The 20,368-nt window shown below is 45.2% G+C and overlaps 1 protein-coding gene across 1 annotated transcript in view; it reads left to right on the top strand.

The window, feature by feature from the left end:
• Window positions 1-775: 775 nt before the first annotated feature.
• ALDH1A3 (aldehyde dehydrogenase 1 family member A3) overlaps window positions 776-20,368 on the top strand; it is a 36,237-nt gene continuing 16,644 nt past the window's right edge. The window contains exons 1-4 of the mRNA XM_066634996.1: window positions 776-921; window positions 10,771-10,875; window positions 19,280-19,420; window positions 19,748-19,877. Coding sequence (XP_066491093.1) covers window positions 820-921; window positions 10,771-10,875; window positions 19,280-19,420; window positions 19,748-19,877 — 478 coding nt within the window. The 5' untranslated portion in view covers window positions 776-819. The remainder of the gene's footprint in view (window positions 922-10,770; window positions 10,876-19,279; window positions 19,421-19,747; window positions 19,878-20,368) is intronic.

Below are 20,368 nucleotides of genomic sequence, written 5' to 3'. Positions count from 1 at the left end.
TGGGCGAAAAGCCAGTGCAGAGAAGCAGGAGGGGTCCAAGAGCAGCCCAGCCAAGCCAAACAGAGATTTCTTCACACTGATATTCTACAGGGTGGAGGTGGGGGGGGCGGGGAGCGAGCTGGACCATGATTAGGAGGGGTTAATCTGATATGAGATCATTCCATCTCACTGGAGTTATCATAGGGGAACACATCATATATGGATGTTATAAATGCTGCGCTGTGATCCAGCTGACCTCCTCTGAGGTTTGTACTGGGGTGGGGTGGGGGGGCTTCTGTGTGTGTGCTCATTTTCAAGAGCATGCAAGAAAAGGCACAATCATTTAACCCTTTCCCAGCCTTTCTTGGCCACATTGGAGACTTTGCAGGAGGCATTTGAGTAAAGGAAAAGAAAAAAAAAAAAGAAGGGGAAGGAAAAAAGAAACCAGCCCCCCAAACAATTAGTTTCATTGTTTAGAAAAGGAACTCCAGTGGTCCCAGCTGGGATGCCTGGGACAGCTGCTGCCTCTTGGAGGAAAAGGAACTGGGATGCTTTTTTGCATGGAGGGGGCAATCCCTTCCCTTCTGCTGCTGGGGAATCTCAGGCTGATCTTACCCACAGCCTGGACTTATACCTGCTGGTTGTCAGAGGACCAGCCTGATGGGTGCAGGCATGGACCAGGAGTGGGGCGGGGCTTGAGAGGCTCAGCCAGCCAATGGGCAGCCTCCTGCTGGAGGGAGAGGATTCTTAAAGAGCACCAGCTCTGGGAAGGCTGTGCTCTGGCTGCTGTCAGCCTCGCAAGGAGAGAGGGACCTGCTGCGCGCTATAGGTCGCCCTGCCATGGCTGCGGTGAATGGGACCGTGGAAAATGGGCAGCCGGAGAAGAAGATGCTCCCTCCGCTGCCCCGTCCGGTCAAGAATCTGGAGGTCAAGTACACCAAGGTGAGAGAGAGAGAGAGAGAGAGAGAGAGAGAGAGAGAGAGAGCCACCTCTGTGATCTGTTGCCATCTCTTTTAGAGCAGAAGTCTCTGGGGGAAGGAAATGAGGGGTTCGGAAAGACTTTTTTTCCAAAGAAAAAAAAAAGTTTCTAGTCCTTAAGAGGTCCCGTTTCCCCTCCCCCCCAGAAGACAATGAATATTATGAAGCTGGAAATAGGTTTCTAGTCCTTAAGAAGTTCCATTCCCTTCCCTCCCCCCCCCCCAAATAAGGGAAGACAATGAATATTATGAAGCTGGAAATAGGGTTCTAGTCCTTAAGAAGTCCCATCCCTCCCAAATAAGAGAAAGCAAACAGTATTGTGAAGCTGGAAGTAGGGTTCTAGTCCTTAAGAAGTCCCATCGCTCCCAAATAAGAGAAAGCAATCAATATTATGAAGCTGGAAATAGGTTTCTAGTCCTTAAGAAGTCCCATCCCTCCCAAATAAGAGAAAGCAATCAATATTATGAAGCTGGAAATAAGTTTCTAGTCGTTCAGAGGTCATATCCTCTCCCTCCCAAATGAGAGAAAGCAAACAGTATTGTGAAGCTGGAAATAAGTTTCTAGTCTTTAAGACGAGCCATTTTCAACCACTGTGCCATGGCACACTGGTGTGCAGCGAATGGTCTGCAGGAGTTTGGGGAGGGTCATTTCTTAATAGGACCATTGGGGATGGGAGCCCCCCACCAACAGCACAGTGTACCTTGTCAATTGTCCAAAAAGGATGGTTTTTTCCCAGTGTGCAGTAAGACAGCCTTGTCAGCGTGCTGTGAGACAAAAAAGGTTGAAAACCACTACCTTAAGAGGTCCCATCCTCTCCCTTCCAAATAAGAGAAGGTGATCAATATTATGAAGCTGCTTCCAGGACCAGTGCCACAAAATTCTGCTGTGTGGCTTTCCAGGTTATGATGAAATGTCAATGTGCACCAACAGAAAAACGCATAGTTTTCAGCTCTGGTGAGCTGGTGAATGTCGCTTTTTAGTTTGCATATATGATTACTTTTTTTTTTTTTTTTTAAAGGATGTATAGCCTGACTGTAATGATTTTTGAAAGGTTCATTTTGTCATTTCTGAAAAGGTGCTGTAGGTAATGACCACCTTGTGAGTGTACCTCATGGTGCCCATTTTACAGCTAGGGAAAATTGAGGCTGGAAAATGACTTGTATTGGTGAGTTCACAGCCAGGTAGGAGGAATCTAAGTCTCTTCCTGACTGAAAATGAGCCATCTATCTCCATTAACAGAGCATGGCCCAGGAGGTGACAGAGGGCTTGTTTCCAATTTCCAATCTCATCTATTCTTTTTGAAATTTTTATAGCACCTTTGAAGGTCAGCATTATTATGCTTGTAGGGCTGATGAGTGACTAGTAAGCACATGCTTTTCATGTAGAAAGTCCCAGGTTATATCCCCAGTATCACAACAGGCAAGTTTCAGAATGACTGTACAGTACTCAAACCCCGGATTGCAGCTCTCAGTCAGTGTAGACAAAACTGGAGCAGTGGTCTGGCTTGTAAAATGCAGCTTCACATGTTCATGTCTTAAGGCCTCTGGGACTTCCTGTTTTGCAGTGCATAGGTCTAACCACTGCAGTGCCCTCACTCACTTATTAAAACAGTCTAATGTCATTGGGGTGGAAGGAGATGGCCCAAAAGATGAATTCTTTGGAATTTACAACCTCCCACACCAGAGCTCACCACACTGGATAGACTTGAGTGATGAGACATTGGCTTGGGTTCAGATCTCTCCTGTGTTTTGGGACCCCATGCTCAGAATAGTATTTCATACCTTCAGATCAACAGTGTCCTTAAGCATGGGACCTGTGTATCTGAGGATGATTGCGAGAGAAGGACTGTTGAGGTCATTGCACAGTAAAACTGTTGGGCATTCATCTCGGTTAGAAAACAATCAAAAGCCTTTGCGTGCCTGCTGGTTGCCGTTCTTGGACATCTGTCCCATAGCCATGTGCAGAGGCGGAGAATGGATTGTTATTTGTGTAAGTGATTATTTCTAAAATAATATGGAAGCAGTTCAACATTAACTGAGAGCTTGACCTCCTGTCCAGAGCTTGGTGGAATTTCTGGGATTGCAAGATTGGCCGTTTTCCCATAGCTTCATGCAGGCTTGTAGCGTATTTTATTACGAAAGTCAAAATAATGTTTGGCATGGGATGAACTCAAGAAAGATCAAGACTGCTTGTCTGTCTATGCAAATGTCCTGCTACCTTCACCTTGTTTAGTTTAAAATGCGCATCTGCGGAATCCCAGGTTAGCTGCAGGACTTTCCTCTCTTACTTGACATTCAGAAGGAACTTAGGATCTGAAGTTCTCTTTAACAATTTCTCTTGCTGCAAATAATTTGGTAGGTTACAGACCATCAAACTGCACCAAATGCTTTATTTTCAGGCAAAAATTGAGAGGAATGGTTATAATTAAGTGCTAAATTTCATGCATCGAGTCTCATGTTATTTCTCCTACTTGATGCGCTGAACTATTGCATGGTCTAAAAGTCTCCTTAACTAAATGGTAGATTTTAGAGCCATATTTAAACCAAAAGCAAATCCTGACAGGAAACAAATTCTATCCCAACAGAAAATAATACCTAAAATTAACCTAAAATAATACTTAAATTAAGACGTAAAAAACACAAGGAAAAGGTGATTCAATTGGATGCATAATGTAAGGAAAAGTTGTGGGAGATATATTTTTCTCATGCTTCAATTTATTACTGCAGGAGCAAATCGATGCATGTGTATTTTTTCTGCATATAGGCACTTATTTGAGAATATTGAAATGCATTTGTATTATTGGGAGTGATTCTGTAAAATGAACGTATTGGGAAATATTTAAGAGTCATGCACAAATTCTGGAGAAATAAAAGAAGGTTTTGTGAGGGTATGCAAGGGCAGATCTACTATGAAAATATTGACGCTTAAACTTCAGACCCCTAATCCTGGAGGGGCCCCAGACTTTCTGTGGTGCATTATGCATGTATATAACATTTCCCTAATTTTCATACCCCATAACTTGAAAACTGTAAGGCATTGGACATTCTTTATTCACACCAGTGACTTCGACATTTGAGATAATCCAGTGTGGCAATTTTAATCAAAATCTGAAATGTAGTGGTTTAAAAAAAATTGTGGTGATCTGTCATGGAACGACCCATTGAAGACAATAACATTGGTTACTCAACCCTTATTGCTGGTGGTAAAGGGGCCCCCATAACAGTTTAAGCTTCAGGGCCCCCAAATGTAAATCCACCACTGACTGTATGTTTTCTGAGCAGGGCTGGATTAGCTATTCTGCTAAGGAGGCTACATAGTAGGGTTCTAGCCATATTTTTTCTACTTTTTTTTTGAAGTTCTAGAGCAGGGGTAGCCAAATGTGCTTAACCTAAGAGCCACATATGGTAAACTTCAGATGTTTGAGAGCTGCAATATTTAAGAAGCATTTAAATTCTTAAATATATTCACTAACCACGAATGCTGAATTTATGTTTTAATCCAGTGGACTCTCGGTTTATACCGGATAAATAATTATAAAGCTTGAACATTTATTTACCATTTATATTGATTGTGTTGCAAAAAGGAGCTCAGCCAATATATTTCCAAGAGCCATATATTATATGTCAAAGAGCTGCCTGTGGCTTGTAAGCGACAGCTTGGCCACCCCTGTTTTAGAGTTTTATATGCAATATTCAGTTTTGAAGCATCATTTTTTGTAGGAGGTTAAAAAAAAGAAAAGAATCAGTTGCCCAGTTTCTACTGATGAACCAATCACTTGCTTGTAACCATGTTTACTGATTGCAAAGGCTGAATTGAGATGCCTTTTTGAGGAACTTGAAAGGCATTTAAAAACTGAAACTACAAGATGTAGTAAGTGGCATATTGACCCCAAGTGAATCCGAGTGCAGCTAGCTTCAGTTTCTGGAGTCCTTCTTACCATGGGAAGAAAAATTTGTTTTTTCCTCTTGGATTGAAACTACAGTGCCCTCTGCTAGCTTCCAAACTGGATGAGAGAGAGTCATCTTTCCCTTAAACCCTTTACGGGTCCCTTAAACTTTACGGGTTACAAGCCATGATGTTATGGGTTACAAGCCATGATGTGTATGTGCAACCTCCTGATTTTAGAAATGGGCTATGCCAGATGCAAGGGAGGGCACCAGGATGCAGGTCTCTTGTTATCAGGTGTGCTCCCTGGGGCATTTGGTGGGCCGCTGTGAGATACAGGAAGCTGGACTAGATGGGCCTATGGCTTGATCCAGTGGGGCTGTTCTTATGTTCTTAAACCAGCTCGCCAGATCGGTTGAATTGGTGCTATGTATACCTTTCAGGATACCTGAGTCACTGGCTGTTTTGTTAGCATTCCCAAATGTTTCATCTGCAAGTAAGACCCGATCCTCAGGGAGTGTGTGCTTCAACCTTCTCAAAGCTTCTGGGCCTCATTTGCGTATCTCACTTATTTTGTTGCCTCCTTCCAAAGGCCTGGCATAGGGCTTAGCGGCTACTCTCCAATAATTGAAGGACAACCACCATATTTTCCCGGCAATCTTCAGCTGCTCTTGACCTACCATTGTGAAGAATGGAACTTGTCTCATTTAAAGAAAGTTCTTGGGGAGGGGACAAAAGTGGATAGGAGTGAGCAGAGGCTGTGGAAATTCTGGCTACCTTTAAGCCATTTCTGCCCAACGTTGTATATATGCAACTGGGATCAAATATGTACACCCGTGGGATGGGCAAAAAATGGATTAAGCAGGCCTACCTCTGTACAAGAAGGCTGATAGAAATGGAAAGGGTGTCTTATATATGTTTATTTGTTTATTTATTTATTTATTTATTTAAGTACAAAGTATCACAACAAGTAAAAACATTAAACAAGGTGGTAAAACATTAATATTAAAATTAGATGGTGAAAAACGAATGTCAAAACAGAGCAAAATTTAAGGGAAAAAGAAAAAAGAACTTATTGGGCCAATGGGGAGGGGATAAGTCCAGGAGACAGTCAAGTCACCGTGGTATATTAGACACAGCAGGCACAAATCCACACAGCAACCAAATGCCAGATGGAACTGGTATGTTTTGAACCCTCATCAAAAAGCCATGAGATAAGGAGTTGTTCTCAGTTTCCCTGGGAGGGCATTCCATAGTTGTGGTGCCACTACAGAGAAGGCTTGCCCCTAAGCTGCCACCCCTCTCACTTGGGACAAAGGCAGCACTTGTTATAGAGCCCCTTCAGCTGACCTAAGAGGGCAGGCTGGAATGTATGGAAGGAGATGGTCTTCCAGGGAGCCTGGATCCAGGGCACGGAGGGTCGTAAAGGTTAGAACTAGCACCTTGAATTGGGGCCGGAAGTGAATGGGCAGCCAGTGTAGCTGCTGAAGCAATGGTCCAGTTGAGTCATGACGTCTGGCCCCCGCAACCAGTCAGGCTGCTGCGTTCTGCGCTAATTGAACTGAACTGAACAATTTCTGAACTGTTTTAGCAGGTAGCCCCACATAGAGCACATTGTAGTCCAGTCTTGAAGTTACCAAAACATGGGTCACCGTGTAAGTCAGAGATGGTTGAGGTGGCACCTTGCTCTTTAGTTGCAGTGTCCTTTGAACTGACTGTAGGTTAGAGCTCAGGACTGGGTTGTTGATTACTGGGGTGGATGCAAGATTAAGGCCCAATACATATGCAGGCTCTTGAAACCCCCTTTCATATAACCAACCATGCACCTTATTTTGTAGCCGTACAGCCCAATCTTATGCATGTGTACTCAGAAGTAATTCCCATTAGATTCAATGGAGTTTACTCCCAGGAATGTGTGGCTAGGATTGGGCTGTAAGGCCACACTCCTGTGTGCATTTACTTAGGAGTAAGTCCCATTGGACTTGAAGGAGCTTGAGCTGCTGTGACTTAAAAGGCCAAGAGAGAAATTTTCTGGCACCCTAAGCTTCTAGCAAGTCCTGATTTAGGGCCTAATCCTATCCAATTTTCCAGTGCTGGTATAGCCATGCCAATGGGGCATGCACTGCATCCTGTAGTGGGGGAGGCAGTGACAGAGGCCTCCTCAAGGTATGGGAATATTTGTTGCCTTACCTCGGGGCTGCATTAAAGCTACACCAGTGCTGGAAAGTTGGATAGGATTGGGCTCTTAAATATTTAATATGGCACCCACAGGCCCCAATGCTTTCCCCTATTAGGAGGGAAAATAGGGGGCTATTTGGGAGGGACTATTTAGTTCTGGATTTTCCTGCCCACCCTGGAGTAGTGAGGATCCCTAGAGAAATTAACTATTTGTAAGTGGCACTTCTGTGCTACTCCCAGTTTTAACCACTCTCCCATCTATATGATTTTTTGACTCTTGAGCCTAAGGAAAGTTGTGATTCTGAAGTGCAAGGAGATACATGCAAACATATGGATGTAGATGCAAATCATGGATCAATGGGATCCATGAAATCTCTTCAGGCGGTGGTGTAGCTAGAGGGGGTGCAAAGCACTACGTTTTTCAGGGATCCTCACCACAGTATGCCGGCAGCCCCTCCCCTTCAGAGCCAGGCATTTGCCTCCATTTTGGTCCCTTTGCTCGGCATGGCTCCGAAGGGAAGGGTGAGGGGCCTCTTGCGTGCTGCGGCGAGGCTCCCTGCAAAATTTAGTGCTTTGCAACCCCTCTAGTTATGCCACTGTCTTCAGGATTGATCCATTCAATGGCTCAGTGAAATGTATGGAATGATGGTGGGGGGGGGACTTTTAAGAGCTGCTGGCTGGCATCCTTAAATTAATTATCATGTCAATTAATTCTCAGTTAATTCTCAAGTGGAAGGGATTGATGCGTTTGCATGGATTGCGAAGGTAACAGCCCAATACTACTAGTGGGACAAGAGCCCTCATGTTAAGAAGCTTCTCAGTTGCTACTACAGAGCACTTCAGTCCTAACCAACTTTCCAGCACTGATGCAGCCCTTACTATGAGGAAGCCTCTGTGACTGCCCCCCCCTTTGGCACAGCTGCATCAGCGCTGGAAAGTCGGTTAGGACTGAGTTGTTAAGTCAGGCATTCTCTTTGTGCTTGGTCTTTTTAAGACTAGTCACACATGTGATGTTAAATTTGTTTTCTAAATGCAGCATAAATGTTGCTTTAAAAAAAAATTACCCGTCATCTGGAAAGGAAAAAAAACCCCACAAATTCAGCAGGCTGGTCTTAATTCTTTCAGTTGCTTGCTGCTCCAAGAAGTGGAGGTTAGCTAGTAAATTTCTGACATGACCAAAATCCAAAGCAGGCTTACTTGGAAGTACCAAATTCAATGGTATTTGACTTCCTAGAATGCAAAGCAGTGGCCACAATGTCCTATAGACTGAGCTCTTCAGTAGGAAGTCCCCAGGTTAAATGGGACTCAATCCCATTTTATGTTTGCATAGGGCTGCAGCCAGTGGCGTAGCTAGAGGGGGTGCAAAGCACTAAGTTTTGCAGGTAGCCTCACTGCAAGGTGAGGCAGGCCCCTCCCCCTTGGAGCATATACCTCCATTTTGCTCCCGCCACCCAGAAGGAGGAAGGCCCACTTGCACACCACGGTGAGGCTCCCTGCCAAACTTAGTGCTTTTGCACCCCCTCTAGCTATGCCACTGGCTGCACCCAGGTCTTCAGAAATCCTTGTGGTTCCCTACAGCTTTTCATGAAACTGAAGATCCCCTGGTTTTGCCTCTTCAATGTATTATGACTTGAAAGAGTTCAGTGGTATTTATATACGTGCTGAAATGTAGCAGCAATACTGATTGCTGTTTTTCAAATTTTATGTTTAATTATTTTAAAATGTTTTTACATCGTTGAGCATTTGACTCAAAGTTTTAGAGATTTCCTTAACGGATTGCACAGGGCAAAGCTGTTTAAAAGTGCAGAACTGACAAAGACTGCCTGGATACTAGAGGCAAAAATATTCAAATAATATTTAATAAAATAAATATTCGACCTTTTCAGCCACACTAGACGCTGTTCCAGAACCACCATTCAGAGTGCGATACCATAGTCTTCCGAGACTGAAGGTTTCCAACTACTACTAAAATAAATATTAAAATAATACGTAGCCTGGACAATTTTGTTTAATCATTTTTCTCTGTAGTGTGATTTGGGCTAACTTGTCTTAGGTATAACAGTAGCAATAATTTTGACCAAGAGTGTTCATTTGAGGAAACTGATTAAAAATTAACAATGGGACAAACAGTCACCCTAATCAATTGGCACTTGATTTTTAAAAATATATTATGCACATTAATTTAAAAATCTTGCAGGATTTTAAAGAGAGCCTTTTCTAGGATGAGGCATGGAATGCAACATGTGTACATCATAAAAAATTAAATTAAAAAAATCAGTGTGTGTTTTGCTTCAGAATAATTGCGCCTACTCATATGGAAACCCATCGCTTAATCTATCAATTGGCAAAAACCCTTATGATTAATAGACTAGCATTTTTTCAGTTGAGTGAGGAACCTAGTGATGGACAGGTATTCAAGTTTAATGTGTTGCTATATGTTCGATGGAAAACAGATTTTTGTTCAATTCTGCAAACTCAGATAGGGTTCTAAGAGCCCAGTCCTATCCAATTTTCCAGGGCCAGTGCAATGGGGCATGCGTTGCAACCTTTGGTAGGGAGGCAGTCACAGAGGCCTCCACAAAGTAAGGGAACATCTGTTCCCTTACCTCTTGGCTGCATTGCAGCTGCACCAGTGCAGGAAAGTTGGCTAGGATTGGGCCCTAAAATGTTTATATCTTTCTAACAGAGAAGCTGACAGGGTAGGGTAGAATGGAAGTTAGCACCACAGATAAGAAAGCAACAGGAGGAAACCCTAAGGCAGTGGTTCCCAAACTGTGGTGCCTGAAGGTGATGGAAAGATCAGATAACTAATTGCCTCAAGCCCTGAGGCTATTCAAAAATGAGGTAGCTGCTAATTGCCCTGCAAGGAGCTGAGTGCCTGCAGTTGCAAGAATGTGTAAATATAGGGAGATAAATGTTTGAGGATTTTTTTTTCTGGTTATTATTACTAATAAATAAAATATTTCTTTCTAGATTTTCTTTACTTACAGTCTTGTAAAGCTAGATTGGTCCCGTTAGAGTGTCATGTTTAAAAAGTAGGTCCTGGTGTTCCAAAGTTTGGGAACCACTGCTCTAAAGTTACTGGGAGACAGATGTGATATTTAGAAGTGCTGGAACCCATTGCATTTTGGGTACAGGGACATCTTCAGGGACAACTTTAAAAATATCCATATGTTGGTAACATAATTTTGTATTAATGACTGAAATGCTTGCAACTTATTTCTATTCAACATTAAGTAAGGAACTTAAAAGTTGATTTTGATTCTCCTTCATATTGAATCCCTTTTTTTTCAAATGGATGTTTTCATAGTTGCCCCGATTAAGAGTTTTTACCCAGAATGCAACAAGCATAACCAAGTTTACATCCTTCGGCTACCCAACACCCAAGCTGTTTGAGATTCTTGTGTTTGTGACCAGCACTTTGAATTGTGCTTGGAAGTGTTCTGCTCTTTACTTGGTTGTTTGTTGTGCGTGTGCGTATGTGCGTGTGCGTGTGCGTGTGTGTGTGTGTGTGTGTTTTACCATGAAAGAACTCCCAAATAAAACTGAACAGGACTGCATCCTTAGCCAAGTTCTCATTGGGGTGATTTGCTTGTGTCTGAGTGGCACCACTTAAGATCGCAACGGTGCAGACGTGACGGGATGCTCTTCGGTCCAGGAGTACTCCCTGCTGGCGGAAAGCTAGTGGGTCATGGGGAAAATAGACTCGTTCATTCTTTTTGTAATGCACCCCATTTTTTGTGATTTCAGATTTTTATTAACAATGAGTGGCATGAGTCAAAGAGTGCCAAGAAATTTCCTACCTATAACCCTTCAAAGGCTGAGAAGATCTGCGATGTGGAAGAAGGCGATAAGGTCTGTTTCTTGATTGACTTTTTGGCAACTACACAGGGCTGTTGTGTGCACTGCAACCACAACAGAGAATTCTAACCCTGAGAATTCAAACATCACAATTCCTGTTCAAATGAGTAAAAAAAAAGAGTGTGCTTGATTATTTATTGGTTTATGCTTGATTTATACTGCAAGGGAGGAGATTTTGATTGGACCTCAGGAAAAAATTCCTGATGGTTAGAGCGGTTTGGCAGTGGAACAGATTGCCAAGAGAGGTGGTGGACTCTCCCTCACTAAAGATATATGGGCAGAGGCTCGACAAACACCTGTTGGAGATGCTCTAAGAGGATTTCCTGCCTAAGGCAGGGGGTTGAACTAGATGACCTGTTAGGTACCTTCCAACTCTATGATTGATTCCACTGGAAATGGAAATGTCCCGCTTGTGATACAAGTCAGTCTTTGATGGATGGTTCCCCAGTGACCAGTGCTCCAAACCCAAATTGGTTTATGAAAAGAGGGGGAAACCATGAAGGGCTGATGCTGCCCTCCCTCTCCCCTGAGGTGACAGAGTTTTTGCTACCATTGAGAAGCAGCAGATTGTTGGATTATTAAATATTGCCCCATCCATGTGTCTGGTGTTTTATGGGACACAAGATGAAGGATCCCTCTCCTGAGGGGCTTGCAGTCTAAAACTCAGCTTGGGGGACAAGGGAGGAATGGCAGGGAAAGAGAGATGGGTTACTTAGCAGGACAGTATGCATTTATTTCAGTTGCACTCAGGTAGGCTTGCTTGGTTACCCCAGGGCGTTGACAGGTAGACTATAGCCTTGCAGAATCTGTTCTTTTTTTAGTAGAACCTTGAGCTTCATCACCTGCAATATTGGTCGAGATCAGTGGACAGAAAATGCAAGACCAGGTTGCCTCAGAATAGTGGCATAGCTAGAGGGGGTGCAAAGCACTAAGTTTTACAGGGAGTCTCACCGCAGCATGCAAGTGGTCTCTCCCCCTCCCCTTTGGAGCCATTCCAGGCCATGAGAGCAATACCTCCATTTTGCTCTTGTAGCCCGGAATGGCTGCGAAGGGGAGGGACCGCTTGCACGCTGCGGCGAGACTCCCTGCAAAACTTAGTGCTTTGCACCCCCTCTAGCTACGCCACTATCTTGGAACTTTTTTTCAAATGGGTGCTTTCCATCTCAGAAATGTGTTTTCAGTTCTTTGTATGCAAGATGGTCAACCATCATATGAAGCATCTTGATCATGTTCACAGCTGCCATCTCCTGGTGTTGATTCATGCAAACTCCACAGTGCGCTTTCCCTGCAGTTGCATTTCTACTCCATGCAGCTGTGTCTATAAACTACTCCATTAAAAAAAGAATTGAGAGCACATGAATGAGTCTGAAATCACTGATGTACTTTTTTTTCAATAAAGAGAGAACTCTCACAAATAAACTGAACTTTGGTAGTAAAAGAAATATCTGAAATTTACAAGCTACCTAAGCCCTAGTCAAATATGACATTTGACACACACATAGCACGTGCGTGGATGGTATTCAGTACACATCCCATTGGCGTGGCTGCTTCAGTACTGCAAAGTTTTTGGATAGGGTTGGGCCCTTTGTGTAATTTCTGGATTGTCCTCTCACAAGAAACCCTTTCTATTCTTTCTGGGCATACAAGCACCTGCCATGCATGGGATGGGAGGAGGAATTAGCCCAGTCTTGTGCAGACAAAAGAGATGATGGAATGGACTGTACCAGTTCAGATGGCTTGCGTGAATGCATTGCAGTTTTTGAATGTTCCTATAGTGTTATCCCTGGGGGCTGGGGATAAGAATAGGCCCTCAGTTTGGCTGTACTTGTCGTAAGGGGCGACTAAACAGCCACCGGATAGATGGGACTCGTCAGCCTGGGAAGGCAGCTCATCTTAGAGAAGGAAAACTCTGATCCCAAACCTCCACTGCCTTGTGGCTACATCCAGTTATGGAAAAGGCTCCAGGAGTCAACCTCAAGGCAAAATCTGGAGCCGGAGTCCCTGAGGCAGTTCATGGCTGAACACAGTCACGTTCTGGCAACTCCTGTGACGCCGCTAGAACCAACCGTATTGGCTTCTGCCTTTCCATTGGACCATTTCAGCGACGTGGAGAGGGGGGATTTGCTGCATGGGAAACAGCCTATCCTCCATACCTACTTTACCCAGGCTTCGTGCACTGGAGAGGACACTCTGTTCCAGAACCACCATTCAGAGCGTGACACCATAGTCTTCCGAGACTGAAGGATGCCAACAACATAGTGTTCCTATAATGTTCTTACAAGTAGAAAACTGATACTGCAAGGCATAGAGAATCTATCTTCTTGGAGTGCTAACTTTTTCTTGCAGGAAATCTTTTATACGTGGGAGTTATTCTAAAATGTGCCCCCCCCACCCACCCACCATCTGAAGTAGCATACCACCCCATTCTGCTGTGCGTTTAGGCCTACGTCTTAGGACAAAATTATGAAGTGGTGGGGTGGACCCTGTAATTATAGAGAAATGGGCTTATTTTAAATTTCTGTAACAGAATTCCTCCAATGGGCTTCAGAGTAGTCTCGTTTCCATAGCTGCTCAAGCAATCAAGTGGCAATAAGGGCACTTATGTCTTCACATCCTTGTGATCCAAGTCCCCTCTGTCCCCCCCCCCCCACCCAGTAGCTGCTTTTTGGAAGAAAAAAAAAAAGACAATTGGAGTTTTAGTTGCATATCTCCTAGTTGTGTCTAGTTTCAACCTGAGATGAATGTACACTTTAGCATAGCTCAAGGTGTCACATATGGGGGTGGTTGGCAACCTTCAGTCTCGAAAGACTATGGTATAAGCCAGGGGTGTCCAAACATTTTGGCAGGAGGGCCGCATCATCTCTCTGACACTGTGTTGGGGGCCAGGGGAAAAAAAGAATTAATTTACATTTGAAATTTGAATAAATTTACATAAATGAATTTATTAAAAACAGAACTTATATGAATAAATGAAGGTCTTGCAGTAGCTCAAGCCCTATAAAAGGCCTTGCAAAAAGCAAGGTCAGCCTTTCCTTCGCTGCCACTGTTGCATCACAGCAAGTGAAACAGCAAGTAGTGGAGGGAGCCCTCATCCCACAGTTCAGGTGAGAGGTTGAACAACCGTCCTCATGCTGAGAGCAGTTGCGTCGGGCCAGCACGGGCTCCAGCAAGTATCCAGAGGGCCAGAGGCTCATTGGAGACTGGGGGCTCCCCGCGGGCCGGATTGGTAACCCCTGAGGGCCACAAGTGGCCCCCGGGCCGGGGTTTGGACACCCCTGGTATAAGCCTACAGCACCCGGTATTCCTAGGCGGTCTCCCATCCAAGTACTAACCAGGCCTGACCCTGCTTAGCTTCCGAGATCAGACGAGATCGGGCAGGGTAATTCTGTGTTCTAACAGTGTAGGGTTGCTATCTCCAGGTGACGACTGAAGCTATTTGGGGGTTTTAACAGGGCCTCTTTGGCTTGATAACCTTATCGCATGTTGGAAAAGGAAATCTTTAAGAGTAGCTGCAGCCAAGACCTTTTGGTGTCCAAGACGGTATGCCAAATGCAGGCCCTTCCCCCCACCTGGATGCCAGCTTATGGTTCTCCTACCCCTTGGATTGGAGAAGAAAGGTGTCCTGGCTCTCCTTTCCCTCCCCAAACATGCTCCCTCTTTTGCTCTGCCCCCCTAGTCCTTTCCACTTTCCTTTTCTAATCCAGGGCATGGGAGGAGAAGGGGGAGCAGAGATCAGATGTTGAGCCATCAGTGCTGCCTCAGGCAACAGCTGAAGTTGACCTTATTGATGGTCAGAGTTGGTAGCTCTCCCTATGGGGCAGGCTAGGCTGGAAGAGGGAGTGAACGATTGGCCAAGGTTCTCTAGTGAGTTCAATATCTTTCCAATTTAACTGCAGGTGCTTTGGTCTGGCTGTCTCATAAACACAAACTTTTTCAATCTTAAAGAAATTTCCCTAACTTTACAAATGCATAAAACTTTTTCCCAAACTTCTGATTTCCCCCCAATGATAGACGTGATGGTTCTAGTCCTCTTTTATTTCCCCCTTCCCACCCCCTGCCCCCAAATTCTAGCCACACTTGCAACTTCTGTGTAACGTAACACTGATTAAGAGCAGGGTGGATTAAGAATGGAATGTCAGCCATGCCCAGCTGAGTTTCCTTGTTCTTGAGGGTTTTCATTTTGGAACTTTTAAAAATATTGTTCTTGTAATTGAGCGTTTGCGTGGGCTTGGCCTGGCATTTCCAGCGAGAGCCTTCAGCCAAGTTCTGCCCCTTGCGTAATGATGACTGTGCACCCTCCCAGGAGCCATGGAGCTATTATTAGGTCACCTCTGAAAGCTGCAAAAGTCAGATCTTATCTTGGTGACCCAATTCGGTCAGAATTGGTAGAGAATGGGAGAATCTCCAATTGCAGTGGCGTCGCTAGGGGGGTGTGGGGGGTGCGGGCTGCACTGGGTGACGTGCCCTGGGGGTGACGCGCTAAAATCACGCCGTTAGGAGTTACCGCGTTGTGCCATACCATAACCACCGTTGAGAGAGCTCCTTTCCTTCAAAAGTTGTGGCCAAAAGATCAGAAGGAAAAAATGCATGGAGCCCTATGGAAAGTGAGAGTGATCTGTAGCGTGCGTTTACTCGTGAGTAGGCATACTTGCCATAGTCCGTTGGAAAGGGCAGGCTGACTCTAATGACACCAGAATGGTCTTGATCCAGTAAATGCAGCCCCCAAAAAACACCCAAGAAGGAGGTCCCTATTCAGCCCTATGGAAAGCAAGTGAAACCATGTAGCCACGTTTACTCGCGAGTAGGCGCACTTGCCTTAGTCCATTGGAAAGGGCAGGCTGAGAGGACTCCAAGGACATCAGAATGGTCCTGATCCAATGAGTGCAGCCCCAAAAAAACACCCGAGGAGGAGGTTCCCCCTCCCAGCTGTGAGTGTGTTCAGCTCTATGGGAAGGGAAAGGAAGCCATGTGGCCGTGTTTACTTGCGAGTAGGCAACCTTGCTTTGCTCCATCCAAAAGGGCAGACTGAGAGGACTCCAATGTCAGAATGGTCCTGATCCAATGAATGCAGCCCCAAAAACACCTGAGGAGGAGTGTATGGAGCCCTATGGGAAGTGAAGCAGCCTCATGTAGCGTTTACTTGCGAGTAGGCAGACATGCCTTGGCTGGTGGTCAGGCCAGGCAAAGAATGTGAGGACACCAGAATGGTCCCGATCCGATGGGACTGGAGTGCAACAAAAGCCCCAGAAGGCAGCCTCCCCCCCCCCCACTAGAAAGGACCCAACAAAGAGGCTTGAACTGGTAAGGGGAAAGTTTTCTATTTTGCACTTGCAGTTTCCCTCACAGTCCAATCCTACCCACACTTTCCTGGGAGTAAGCCCCATTGACTCTAATGGGACTTACTTCTGAGTAGACAGGCATAGGATTGGGCTCTCAGACTTGTAAAGCCAGATGGGTCTTTGTATTGATGTGCTTGAAATAGAAGGACTTTAAACTGGGCACTGGGAGGGCTGGAAATCTCACTGATTCTTTTTGGGGGGTGTTATTGCAGGCAGACTACAGAGAAAACTCACTTGGTGGAACAGGGCTGGCTCCCCCTTATTTAATTATTTCTTTTTTTTTAATTTAACTATTTATAATTATTTATTTTAATTTGCTTGATGATGTCACTTCTGGCCATGACATCACTTCCAGTGGGTACTGGACAGACTGTCATTCTAAAAAGTGGGTCCCAGTGCTAAAAGTTTGAGAACTGCTGCAATAAGGTGTTATTGCACCTTACATGTGTGTGTGTGTGTGTGTGTGACTCCACAAGTTTTCAAAATCACTAAAATCAGAATTTGGAGGAATAATACCATCATGTTATATATCAATCAATGCGTAATTTCATGCAGAATGCAATGAAATAAACCACATTGAAATATCTGTGCTCTATCAAAAGGTATTGCCAAAAAACCAGAAGGGGTGGGGCTATGGTACAGCACCACACCCACCAGCTGGGGTGTTGCCCCGCCCACTGCATGGGGTGATGCGCAGGCCTCCCGCACAGGGTGATGCGAATCCTAGTGACGCCACTGTCGAATTGCCATCTTTTCTGTTCTTCTCAAGCAGAGGAGCGGCTGGGAGTTGGCAGTTGTGTACACCCTTATGGGCTGTCTGTGGCTGTTCCTCTTTAGACACGTTACTGGTTGATCAGGATGCTCAATGATGTTTCTGGGAGTTAATGGTTGGGAGATATCTGGAGAAGTTCCTTGACTGTTGGCCATCAGGGCCTGGAGAAGCTAAGGAGAAGAGCTGGTGTAAAGTGTGTGCAGAAGAAACAGATGTTTTTTTCCATGCACAAGATGTTTGCAGTCTGGGGAACAGATTGAATGGGAGGCAGTGCTGTAGAGGGGGTGCAAAGCACTAAGTTTTACAGGGAGCCTCACTGCAGCTGCAAGTGGCCCCTCCCCTTCAGAGCCGGGTGTATGTCTCCATTTTGCTCCCCCCACCTGGAAGAGCTCCGAAGGGGAGGGGGACGGGCCCCTTGCACACTGCAGTGAGGCTCCTGGCAAAGCTTAGTGCTTTGCACCCCCTCTAGTGACTCCACCTATGGGAGGTAGAAAGTGCTATGAACTGGAAGCCCCTTGTGCCTGGGGATATGACGAAAGATAGCAAAAGCCCTGGCTGGTCAAAGTATGCTTTTCATCTATGCTCTATTTTGTAAGTGCTAGATAACAAAAATAGCCTTCAATGAATCATTCTTTCCAGAAAGCAAAATGGAGGTAGCACTGCCCCTAGAATTTCTCACTGATGGGGAAACTGAGGAACATATGACAGTATTGTCTGCATGAACCATGGTCAGGCTCCATAATCAAGCTGCTGTTTTTTTTGGCAGCAAGGTCATTGGGAAATATTTGAACATATGAAACTGCCTTCTATGAAGTTGGACCATTGCAGTGGCGTAGCTAGAGGGGGTGCAGGCACCTGAATGGACCTCACAGGCAAAAATTGGAATTATTGTGGCCCACATGCAACCCCCACTCCCTGAACACATAAAATACAATTAAATTTGTAACAGAGATTGTAATTATAGAGGTTTATTATATGTATATAGAGAAGGATTGTGAGTTGCTGCTTTAGTTGCTGACTGCGGATGGGTCCATTCTTGACTCACTCTGATGGTCTGTTGAGAAGTGTCTCCTGAACAAGTGCTCCCCCACAGACTACCAGAGAGGGTGGAGAACGGACCACCTGCAGCCACAGCCAACACTTCTGTGCTGGCTGCAGGAGGTCTGTTCTCTTTGGTAGTCCTCGGGGGAGTGCTCACTCAGCCAGACACTGGAAGTAAGGAAGTGATCGAAAGTGACAGTTTTTGCTCCCCCTGAGAACTCACCGGCCATTTCTCAGGGTTTCATGACCACCTGTGGTCTGCAGACCAGGGGATGGGAACCAGTGATGAATGTAGACAGTTCAGAGCAAGGAAGACAATTGGTCCTACGTGATAGGAGCTGCTTCATGTCCTTGCCCTTAGCTTTTTCTGACAGCAGGACCCAAATCAAAAAGCTTGGTCAGGACAAGTTTGTTGACAACCTCACCTAGAATACAAAGTTCAGCCTGCCACAGACCTTCTAGGTGCACTTGGAATCTACAGAATGAGCATGCCTGGCGCAAAGGCCCCTCTTTTAGGAGACAGATCCCTCAAGGGGATTTTTACAATAATAGAAGTTCTCTCTTTCAAGAACCAACAACATTTCAGAATGGATCTTCCTGGTTGGGTCTCACTTCTGGCCTCCAGTTCTCCCACGCAGGCTGACAAGCAGCTCCATCTCTCACACAGAGGGCAGCCAAGACGCTTCTTGCTCACACCAAGAGCAGGTGGAATCACTCAGCTGGGCTTGTCAGCTGCTTCAAGGTCTCGCCATTCTCAGCCGTTCGGGGAGCTGCCGGTGCCCTCGAACTGGCAACCTTGTGATGTTATCTTCAGGCTAACAGAGGCTCTACCCTCTAGACCAGACCTCCTACCCTGTCATGTTCTCTTTTGCCTTCTCATCATTATCTTGAATGATATTGGGGTTTTGCCTGGGGTTGCTGGGCCAGGGCTAGAGGTTCTTTTGGTATCTGAGGAAGAAGGTAGTCCAAGATTGTCATAAAAGAGCTTTATTTAACTAAAATTTGAGAACATCCACCTACAGGAGTACCTCCAGGCATCCCGAAGTATCTCAAGGCACAAAACCTACAATGTTTCTAAGCATAAAACTTGCACACAGGCATCTCCATAAGACTTATAGATCTTATGGAGGCATCTCCATACGGATACAGATCCAGACTTACCCACTTGAGAAATTTCTGTGCATATAGTTTTTTTAGTCCCCTGTTGACTTGATCTTATGGTTCTTTTTTTCCTCTTGCTCTCTAGCCTGATGTAGATAAAGCTGTGGAGGCAGCAAGAGCAGCTTTTCAAAGAGGGTCTGTGTGGAGACAGATGGATGCTGTGAGCCGAGGAAGACTCCTGAACAAGCTAGCTGATCTCATTGAGCGGGACAGAGTGGAACTGGCTGTAAGTGGAGTTGGCAGGTGGGCAGGAAGAGAGGTGGGTGGATGAGGGGAGAAAGTCAGCTGGGAGCTGCTGACAGATTCTGCTGAGATTGGAATCCACAGTCTTGCAGTGGGTCCACACCGGACAGAAGAATTGGTGTGATTGTGGTGTGGTAGACTTGGCTCAGCAGTCAGCTGTAGTCTTCTACTGCTTCCACTGACAGAGATTCTGGTACAGATTAGACTGGAGGAATACATCACCTGTGGGGGGAAAATATGTGCAAGTGCATGGAAGAGAAATGAAAGCTAGATGTCTGAGGATACTCAAAAGTATTTGCTTTTATTTCAGACCTTGGAGACGATGGATACAGGGAAACCTTTTCTCCAGGCTTTCTTCATTGACTTGGAAGGCTGCATCAAGACGCTGAGATACTATGCTGGGTGGGCTGATAAAGTCCAGGGGAAGACTATACCTGTGGGTAAGCTGAAGTCAGAGTTGTTGACTGGTGTGTGCATGCATTTGAGTTTCTTAGATCTTCCAGATTCACCTTGAGCCGCTCTGGTGGAGATAAGAGACTATGGATGGAGTGGTTCAGAACACCTGGTTGAACCATGATTTGGGCATCAGAAACAGGCTTCAGACTCAGGATGTGGAGTCCAAGCAGGCTGTGAAATTCTCCATCTACATAATAGTCATTCAACCAATGGACTGTCTATGTGTCTATGTCAGTGGTTCCCAAACTTGTTAGAGGCCCTAGAGCAGGGGTGCTCAATAGGTGGATCGCGATCTACTGGTAGATCGCGAGGCAAAATGAGTAGATCGCGGAGCCCTGTCTCTCCAAACTGTTAATATGTCAGTTTCGTCTAGTGACTAGACGAAACTGACATATTTAGCTGACACTAAACTGACACTGAAACTGACACTTTAGCTGCTCTTCAGGCTCCCTAGCTCTTGAGCCCCGTAGTGCAG

Source organism: Tiliqua scincoides, chromosome 8, assembly GCF_035046505.1.
Source record: "Tiliqua scincoides isolate rTilSci1 chromosome 8, rTilSci1.hap2, whole genome shotgun sequence".
Lineage (NCBI taxonomy): Eukaryota > Metazoa > Chordata > Lepidosauria > Squamata > Scincidae > Tiliqua > Tiliqua scincoides.
The sequence above is the reverse complement of the archived record's forward strand: the minus strand, read 5'-3'. Positions and strand labels throughout refer to the sequence as shown.